Source organism: Macadamia integrifolia, unplaced genomic scaffold (assembly GCF_013358625.1).
Source record: "Macadamia integrifolia cultivar HAES 741 unplaced genomic scaffold, SCU_Mint_v3 scaffold108, whole genome shotgun sequence".
NCBI classification, from domain to species: domain Eukaryota; kingdom Viridiplantae; phylum Streptophyta; class Magnoliopsida; order Proteales; family Proteaceae; genus Macadamia; species Macadamia integrifolia.
The window spans coordinates 612,435-623,180 of NW_024868077.1; the positions used below are offsets into that span (position 1 = coordinate 612,435).

At 38.3% G+C, this 10,746-nt stretch overlaps 1 protein-coding gene across 1 annotated transcript; it reads left to right on the top strand.

Annotated features, from left to right (window-relative positions):
* The first annotated feature begins 687 nt into the window (after positions 1–687).
* Positions 688–5,054, top strand: LOC122062597 (putative receptor-like protein kinase At3g47110). Its single transcript, XM_042626227.1, has 2 exons — positions 688–4,634; positions 4,723–5,054. The coding sequence occupies exon 1, from the start codon at positions 899–901 to the stop codon at positions 3,224–3,226; it is 2,328 nt and encodes a 775-aa protein (XP_042482161.1). The 5' UTR covers positions 688–898; the 3' UTR covers positions 3,227–4,634; positions 4,723–5,054.
* Positions 5,055–10,746: the final 5,692 nt, after the last annotated feature.

Below are 10,746 nucleotides of genomic sequence, written 5' to 3' on the forward strand. Positions count from 1 at the left end.
CATCTTTCCTTTCCCTTTGGATAAGAACCCCTTGTCTTTCTGTGTCCAGCCTTATAATTAATGTAAACCGTTAGCTTACTAGAATAAGGAATATCCAACCCCTCTCCCATAAAAATATATTGAGGAATCCAATTGCATCCGCTTGAATCAATCAGATCGGAAAGCATTTATAACAAGTAATTTCCCAACCACCAACACCTAACCCCATTGAAAGGGGGAATTGATTTTTAAAGGAACCCTGAAGAGTCACTTACTCCATTGGAAAAACATCACTAATTTAGCATTTCACACTTCGCTAATTGCATTTTCTTGAATCGGTTAGATCCAATTGGTATTGTTTTTGACGAATTCCAATTCTTGGCCGGTATTGTATTAGATAGAATTAGTTGCCTGATCATACAAGTTAGCGGCCAACACCTGTCTCACGTTTTATCATTATAAGGATAAAGAAGGGTATATCTGAGAAAAAAAGGACAGGTATTGGTCGCTGACTCGTACGAACAGGTGATTACAGTAGATTTCTCGTATTGTATTAATGGATCGCTACGAAAGAAAAGATAAAACAGTAAAAATAATTTTTTAAACTAAAACCTAGGTAATTCTGTCCAATCCTGGTCGATAGATTTTATGTTGTTAAACAATGCCCACGACCCGGTACACTAACCAATAAATCTTTTTATTTTTTATTTTTATAAACTATCCGATACTTTCTCACCGATTGATCCTTTATTCAAGAGAAGACTTGATGAAAGGATAGGGTCTTCCCTTTGCGTGAGAACTGGGAGAGAATTCATTATGCAAAACTCATCATTTCTCCCTCGACTCTGTGGACTTGCAACATATGTAGCTGTCTATATATATCTTTCAAGCTTCTGCAAGTCGATACAAGACCTGCACAATGGATCATCAGCAAGAAGAAGTGAGGTTAAGAGTGTTTCGTTTTATCTTCACTCATGCCATCCTCCTCTGTTTCATGGGGTCACACCTCTCATCTGCCAACTCCAACCTCGGAAACCACTCGGATTTCCTGGCTTTACTAGCATTCAAGGATGGAATAACTGAAGACCCACTTCACATTATGAAATCCTGGAACCACACTCTCCATTTCTGTAAGTGGACCGGAGTCACATGCAAACCTTCAAACCAAAGAGTTACTCTTCTCAACTTAGATTCTCAAAGGTTAGTTGGATCTTTATCTCCTTCCATTGGAAATCTTACTTTCCTTTCTGCTATCAACCTGCAAAATAATAGCTTCCATGGCGAGATTCCTCAAGAAATCGGTCGTTTGACACGCTTACAAGATATCAGTATGGCATTCAAATTCATAGGAGGCAATATTCCTTCCAATCTCTCTCACTGCATGAACCTCAGAACCCTTAATTTATCTCACAACAACATCTCAGGGTACATCCCCGACCAACTTAGTTCACTCTCCAAGATACATTCTTTTGGCCTAGCAATTAACTCTCTTACGGGAAGCATCCCACCGTGGATAGGGAATTTTTCATCTCTATTCACTTTCTCTCTTTTACGTAATAGTTTCCAAGGAACCATACCGGATGAACTTGGACGGCTATGTTGCTTAGGAAAATTTCAAGTTTCCGGTAATGAACTCTCTGGTGAAATCCCTTCATCCCTTTACAATATCTCCTCCATTTATTTCTTCTCTGTCTCAGAAAACCGTTTGCAGGGTAGCTTTCCAATCGACGTAGGCCTCAATCTCCCTAACCTTCAGATATTTTATGTGGATCTAAACAATTTTACAGGATCCATTCCTATGTCCTTGTCAAATGCTACTGAGCTTGAGGAGATTGATTTCGGCGGAAACGGTATGACTGGTCTTGTACCTGTGAATCTAGGGAGCTTAAAGCGTTTAACTAAACTTAGTTTTCAGAACAATTCCCTCGGAAGTGGGCAATCCAGTGATTTGGACTTCCTCATCTTCTTGAACAATTGTACGAATCTACAAGTGCTTAGTCTAGCTATCAATCTTCTCGGAGGTGAACTGCGAGATTCCATAGGCAATCTCTCGTCTCTGCTTACAGAACTTATTTTGGGTTCAAACCTGATTCATGGAAGCATTCCTGCGGGTATTGGTAACCTTGCCAGCCTGACAGTACTTGGCATGGAGGAGAACTTGTTCAGTGGCAGTATCCCTGCTACCTTGGGGAAGCTTAAGAAATTACAGAAATTTGCTTTGGGTTACAACAGATTGTCAGGTCTAATTCCTTCCTCACTAGGCAACTTGACCCAATTGAGTAATCTCTACATGATGGAGAATAACTTAGAAGGAAACATACCTGCCAGTCTTGGAAATTGTCAAAATTTGCTAGAATTGGACTTCTCTTCTAATAAATTAAATGGTACCATACCAAAAGAAGTTATAGGTATTCCTTCCCTTTCTATTTCATTTATTGTGGGACGTAATTCTTTAACTGGTTCATTACCATTAGAAGGGGGTAACTTGAAAAATCTCGGGGCGTTGGTAATCGCTGAGAACAATTTTTCAGGTGAAATACCAAACACACTTGGCAGTTGTGTTAGCTTGGAACGCCTATATATGGCCGGTAACTCCTTTCAAGGATCATTGCCTCTTTCCTTTGAGAATTTAAGAGCACTACAAGAAGTGGATCTTTCACGCAATAAGCTATCCGGGGTGATTCCAGAGTATCTTGTGAATTTTTCATCCTTGGAGAGACTCAATCTCTCTTTTAATGATTTTGAGGGTGAAGTACCAAAACAGGGGATCTTTGCAAATGCAAGTGCAATTTCAGTCATTGGAAACAAGGGCCTCTGTGGTGGTATACCAGAACTACAATTACCTAGAGGCTTCAAAGAAGCCATTCACAAAGGAGGGAAGGCATCTGTAACAAGTATCAAAACCATCATTTTTGTTGTGATTTTGACAATTGTTGTTGTCATTTCATGTTCTGTCGGTATCTTCTTTTGGATGAGACGTCCAAGGAAGAGAGATTCTGTTGAATCTTCTCATAACGATTGGCAATTGCGTCTCTCTTACTTGGAGCTATTTAGTTCAACTAATGGATTTTCAGTGGATAATTTGGTTGGTATTGGTAGCTTTGGTTCTGTGTATAAAGCTGTTTTACGAGAAAGTGAAGAAGTAGTTGCTGTGAAAGTATTCAACCTTCAGCAACGAGGAGCTTCTAAAAGTTTTGCAGCTGAATGCGAGACCTTGAAAAACATTCGGCATCGTAATCTTGTCTAAGGAGATTTAACATATCTTTTATCTTTGTTTTTATTTAATTCCGTGCATATTTCATCTCAGTTTCTTAATTTCCAGATCTGAATATTTACCTCCCATCGTGTGCTGATCTTTTTGTCTCCATTCTTGTTTGATCATCAAGTATCCTACTGGGAAAAGGTTGTCGGTAAGTTTTCTTATCAATTTGAGAGTCCTTAATGTTCTGGGTTGTCATATGTTAGTCTATTCTGAAGGCTTTTATTGATTAAAGAGGCCGACTTGCAATCAATTTCTTAAATCTATTGGTTCCTATTCCTTGAACAAAAAAGGATTGCTTCTTGTATGAAAACATACATTCAGAGCCTACGGATGCCCTGTTTTTGGTAAGGGACACTGTTATACTTTAGTACCTAACCGTTGGATCACTTTGATCTTTTGAGACCCCATTCCTGTAGTTATTTGTCACCTTTGACCAGAAGTCCAAGTTGATAAGAGCTGATTTGGAGATTTATTTTTATTTTTTTTGATAAAAAGGCAATTAACTATTACAACGCAAAAAAACAGTACCCCACAAATCTAAGAAAAGAAAAGTAGAAATAAAAGGGGGAGGGGAAGCCCAAATGGACTGGCACTGTGTTGAGGCTCCATGAGAGGCAAGGGCATCGGCCACGTAGTTCCCTTCGCGCATAGTGTGGTGGAAAGTTGAATTTTGAAATTGAGACATGAGATGCCACCAATCCGATATGATGTGGTGAACTCCACAAGAGGACCCGTCAACATTTATTATTTTAATGTGAGATGGGGGAGGAACTGTCCATTGAACTAGAGTATGCCGCCGAATCTTCAGAGGAATCTTCTTGGCAAAGTGATTAGAAATTTGACTAGCTTGATGGACAATTCGAGATGAAGAATGGTGATTGAAGCGAAATACTGATTCCAAAAAGGCCACCAGATGTTCCAACAAATATTGAGGGCATGAGATAATTGAATTTCCATTGCTCTAGTTTTTGACGGTTGATTTAATAACGTGGATGAACAAGAAGGAAAGGCATTCCACGCAGTAGTATATGGACACCGAGTGCGCAAAGGGACAGTCGAACAAAATATGATGATCTATGAGTCCTTCGCCAGAATACCAAGGGCATTGATTAGGAGTAGAGAGACCTCATGCGCGAAGAAGAGCATGGGCCGGGAGTTTACCACAAAGAAGCTTCCAATTAAAAAACTTTATTTTGGGGGTAGTATAGGAATATGCCAAAGCCGAAGCCAGATGGGGTCTGGATTCTTGCATGTTGGGCCTAGCGATATGCGATAGGCAGAAGAGACAGTAAACATACCAGAGGCAGATACATGGCATGCCATCGGCTGCCTCCTCACTTGAGGAGCTCAAAAGGTTGAGGACTAATTTCAATGAGAGTTCTAACATGGCAAGGTATTTGTCCCTTTCTCCATTCCCATTGTAATTAAATTTTAATAATCTTTGAAAATGTAGTTCGATTACCAAATATCTCATCACACAGGAACGATTGAAAACCTTGGAAAAAGCTGCATCCAAATTTGATAAAGTGCTTCCCAAGCATCTAAGCAAGGAAGCAATCTCGAGTAGATATGTATCTCATGAGTGACCGATCCACTGCATTAGTACCGTGTGATCGGCTAGTCCTTGGAGGTACATGACCAAGTTGGGAACCCAGAATCATGAGATGGCAAGTAATGTTGATATTGATATAAAAAAAAAAAAACCTGTGATGAATTATTTCCCTCTCCATACACTTCTTGTCAAACTCCATGTCTGTGGAACATGAAGTATCTTAACATATATGCATGCATGATACATGTGTTGAACTGTTCTTAAATATGTACTCTGTTTCTATTTATTCTGCTTTGCGATACTGTTTGTGAAAAATCGAAAACAAACTTGTTCATCCCAGGGATAGCTATGTTTGCACCTTTGACGTTCATTTGCATCCAAGATCCAACATAAATTTCTCTATTGTGTTACAAAGTCATGTGTTTTAGTTTTGAAGTGTAAAGTTTCTATGTGAAAAAGAATTGGCTGAAACTGAAGCACAAGAAATACAAAGTTGGCATGTTCCAAAATAAACAACTGATTGATTACCCGTACGAAAAAAGCTACATAACCAAAGAAGCAACATGGAATGGACTGTAGCTCCAAAATCCATATAGACAGCAAACATGTTGTTCTGACTCCCTCAACTCCCAAATCACTCCCTCTAATTTCTGGTAATTGCACAGTGATTATCTTTTATTAGGGTACCTTTTATTAGGGGTGTCAAAACCTAGCCCAAATAGATAAAACCGAACGACAAATCGAACCAAACCGATTCTTATTGGATTGGTTTTGAACTGAGGTATGTGGGACCGGCTGAAAACCGATCCAAACTTAACCGACCAATAATCAAACCGAATGAAATCGATAAAAAAATAAATGATTATGAAATTATAAATTGGTGAATTGACTATCCACTTTTTATAATATTAGTGAGAATGTTTTTTATTGTACGGAATTGTTACAAATCATTGAATATGAGGTTCTGAATAGAGAAATTGATTTGTAAATTGTACTAATACTTCCATTGTTCACTATACAAAACCAGTTGGATAGTTAAATGAATGATTGGATAATAGGGTTCATTTTGTGATTTTAGTATTAGTTATCTTCTTATTAATTTGTTATCCATTGGATTCAAATTAATTATCTTTCCCTTACAATGGTAAACTATGATTTAATCATAAATTTAAAGTGTTTTTTTGGTCAAATCTTGTCATTACAAGTTATAAATGTAAGATTTCATTATGGTCCAAGCCCAATTATAAACCGATCTAAAATGGTATCAACCCGATATTGAAAAACAAAAAAAAAACCGAAACCAAATCGGACTGAAACCAAAACCGATCAAAAACCCAAGTTCTTTAACGGATTGGTTTTGGTCTCCCTCAATCCTAGAACGAAACTGATTCAACCCAACCGAAACCAAATCGACCGACCAATTGACATCCCTAGCTTTTATTCCTCCTTCCTTTATTCAAAATTTCCTTGCTCTCATTTGAAGATTCACTCATTGCCCCAACAATGCATAAGGATGTGCAGGCTAATGTTCTTACTATCCACTTTTTATAATATTAGTGAGAATGTTTTTTATTGTACGGAATTGTTACAAATCATTGAATATGAGGTTCTGAATAGAGAAATTGATTTGTAAATTGTACTAATACTTCCATTGTTCACTATACAAAACCAGTTGGATAGTTAAATGAATGATTGGATAATAGGGTTCATTTTGTGATTTTAGTATTAGTTATCTTCTTATTAATTTGTTATCCATTGGATTCAAATTAATTATCTTTCCCTTACAATGGTAAACTATGATTTAATCATAAATTTAAAGTGTTTTTTTGGTCAAATCTTGTCATTACAAGTTATAAATGTAAGATTTCATTATGGTCCAAGCCCAATTATAAACCGATCTAAAATGGTATCAACCCGATATTGAAAAACAAAAAAAAAACCGAAACCAAATCGGACTGAAACCAAAACCGATCAAAAACCCAAGTTCTTTAACGGATTGGTTTTGGTCTCCCTCAATCCTAGAACGAAACTGATTCAACCCAACCGAAACCAAATCGACCGACCAATTGACATCCCTAGCTTTTATTCCTCCTTCCTTTATTCAAAATTTCCTTGCTCTCATTTGAAGATTCACTCATTGCCCCAACAATGCATAAGGATGTGCAGGCTAATGTTCTTACTAGGCCACCTATAGCCATGGATAAGGATAAAGAAACATTTAGATTTTATAATTTAAATATGGGTCTTTAACTCAATTGGTAGAGAACTTGTGGTGTGGGAAAGATGAAGGTGGTTCGAATCCCCCAAGTCCTTTATCTATATTTTCATTTTAACCTCATGGTAGTGTCATGGGAATATCTTGGTTTCTTAAACAGAAAAAAACATAATATATTTTTAAATGAATTATGTAGAGGGAAAGTGGTTGATTTTTGGCAATTTTTCTATAATATTAATTGATTAGTTAAACCAAGTCAACTCAACACTTAGACAAGTTAGAAACTTGATTAAAGTGACAAGGTTTAGTCAAAATAAAATTGAGTTTGAGTCAAGTCTCTCATGTAAATAGTAAGTAAATCACTTAGAGAGAAGAAAAAGAGATATTCTTCCAATCTCTCTCTCTCTCTCTCTCTCTCTCTCACACACACACACACACACACATTGCCACACATGCATTTGCACTTCAAGCATCTGCAAGTTGATACAAGCCATATTCAGAGGTTAAACATAGCCATCGATGTAGCTGCTGCCTTGGAATATCTTCATTTTGATTGTGAAACACCTATCATTCATTGTTATTTAAAGCCAAGCAATGTGCTTCTTGACAAAGATATGACTGGCCATGCTGGTGATTTTGGACTAGCATGATTTCTTTCTGAAAGATCCAACAACCAAAGCACATCAACTGGGATAAAAGGATCAATTGGGTACGTTCCTCCAGGTATGGGTTTCTTCTCAATTATATATAGTGCTTTCTTAAGTTTTATTAACCTCCATATGTTGCTTCTTTTGTTATCTATGTAATGTAATACGGGATCACAAAAAGATTATATGATGTAATCTAATGAAGTAGATTGATAATGAATTGTAGAGTACGGTATGGGTGTCCAAGTATCCATATTTGGTGATGCATTCGGCTATGGGGTCATATTACTAGAGATGTTTACAACCAAAAGTCCCACTAATGACATGTTTAAAGATGGTCGAAGTTTCCATGAGTTTGTTGCAGCAGCATGGCCTGAACAACTAATGGAGATTGTAGATCCTCTATTGTTCTTAGAAGAAGTGGAGATCAAGAATGACAGAGATGAATCACCAATTGTCCATGAAGGGAGTAGAAGTAGAATTAATACAAGAGAAAAAATCAAAGAAAGCTTAGTTCCAATAATTCAAATTGGTCTTTCATGTTCTGCCCCATCACCCAGAACTTGGATGACTATGAAGAATGTTGGAAACAAATTGCATGCTGTTAGAGATTCAATTCTTCGAAAATTAAAATAGGAGCAAATCGAGGACATTATCACAATTGATTCAAAATAAAATCCTTCACAATAGTGTAATGTGCCCTCTATAAAGTAGAAATAGATACATTGCCCTCTCTTGGGATTTTCCTCTTATTGCTCCTTCTCCCCTCTTCTTTTGTTGTATCACCTTTTGGAGATTATGTTATTCCCCCCCCCCCCCCAAGGGTTTTATTGTATCCCCTTTGGTAATGTTTGTTTTTAGTTGCTTGAGTTAGGGTTTCTTCCCTTGGATTACCTTTGTGGCTTGTGTTTGGATTTTTTTTTTTTATATATATGTATATTATCTAGGGTGAATTGCATTTGAGGTTGCCCAATGTTTGCTAAAATTGCATTAAGGGTTCCCCATGTTTTAAAAGTGATGTTCCGGGTTCCTTGTGAGCTTAGTCCAACCCCAAACAACAGATGTTTCCAACTTTACCCTGCCATCAATCACTTCCTCGGCCAGCTCCCCCACCTTTGCCCCCACTCCCCCTGCACAACCCGCGCCCACCCCCTCTGCAATGGCTGTGATGGTTTCTACCCACAATTGGATTCAATATCACCATAGCTATTTGTACGCAAATAGATTCTTGGCCGATACAATGTGATCCGCAATGGCAACAGAGGATTGTCTCCTTGGCTGGTCCATGGACTCAGAATTTTTGGCTAAGTTGAAATGGCCCACACCCTTATTAAGCCTTCCTGCCATGTTCAGATCCTGTGTACTTTGAACGATGAACAATTTCATCAAAACTCCCTCCCCGCCCAACAAAATATTAAACAATAAATTGTGAACAATTTAATCAAACCTGCTCCCTGCTTGCTGCTTCTCAAGAAGTTCGCTAATTAGTTTCTGCAACTGTTCAAGACCCAAATCTTGTAATCTAAGGGTGCAAGGTTAAAGCCACCCCTCCATGCAATTCTTAGAAAGAATATTGTTTTTCCACCATTAAAACCATGCTGTTGTAATCAAAAGTCCATCCCCACAGTTCTTCTTGCCCTTGCCCTGCAATTGTTTATCCCTTCCCCACCAAATGCTAAGAGTGTCTAATAAAGACGATCAAATTTTTAATGAGAATAGGCAATCACACCACCAAAAATTCCTTTAATTCATCTCCAATTCAAGATGTGAAAGAGGGTGAAGAACATAATTTTACCAAAAGAAAAGATAGAGTGGGCATAAGAACTTCAAACTTTTGAGATCCTCACGCTCTAGACAATTGGAAGAGGTGCTGGAGAAAGAGAAAGGGAAGAGGGGGTGGAGCCGGAGTCAGTGATGGTTGTGGTGGGCCTGGTGGCTGTGTTGAATGGAAAATGACAATTGAAATGGGGTTCAGAGAAGAACAATAAGGGGTTGGGTCAGTGGTCGTGCTGGTAGAGGTAAGGCGAAGATGTCGGGTGGGGTTTTAGTGAAAGATTTGCAGATGAGTACGGTGGAGGTTGAGAAGGGGTGTTGTAGTGAGGGATGGGCGTGGTTGTGGAGAGGGAGAGGGCAGGGTCCGGATTAGGGTGTCAACCGGTCGGTCCGGGCCGATCTCAGTTGGGCCTAATTAGGCTTCACCACTGGGAAGCCTTGCACCGTGAACTCCCATTTAAATAAACGGACCTAGCTTTGGGGGACATGGTACCGTTAATAATTGGGTCGGTCGGTCTCGGGCTTTAATTGGGCGACCATAAACGGGCTTTAATCGGGTTTTAACCGGGCTATAGACCTATTTAACTTTAAACGGGTCCTCTTTAAAATTGGTCTCTTAAATGTGCTTGAAGAGGAAAAAAAATAAAAAGAGGCAAAAATTGGCATAGCAAAGAAAAAGATCCCATAGTTAAAATGAATTAAGCCTCAGATGTGCAAAGTAAATAAATTACGAAAGTACTCCATCTTTAACCAACGAAACTCAAATCAATTAAACCATACCTATATAACCCAAGTTTAATAAGTTCAAATCAATTAAACTATGCATAAAAAATATGAATGTTCATATAACAATTACCATCATTTCAATTGTACATATTGCATACCCTTAGGACTAAATACAAATAGAAGTAAAAAAAAGATAAAAAGTAGTATTAAAGGGGTCGGGCTAGGTAGGGCTTAAAGGAATCGATTCAAATTAAGCTTGCAAATGTGTCGGGCCATCGGGTGCCCATCGGGCTAGGTGGTTGCATTGTGTACTACCTATTTACAAATGTGTCGGGCTCCGGTCTAGGTCGAGCCATAAACGTGTCGGGCTTGGTTAGACTTACCGATGCGGGCTTGAAATTGACACCCCTAGTCCGGATTGTGCAGCAAGAGTGGGGTGGGAGTTGAGGGTAGAGGCCGCTCAGAGAGGGGTAATATTCAAAATATATTATGTTTGGGCTAGGAATATCATTTTTAAAATATGAGGAACCTCAAATGTATCTTAACAAACATTGGTAACCTCAAACGCAATTTATTCTATTATCTATTCATT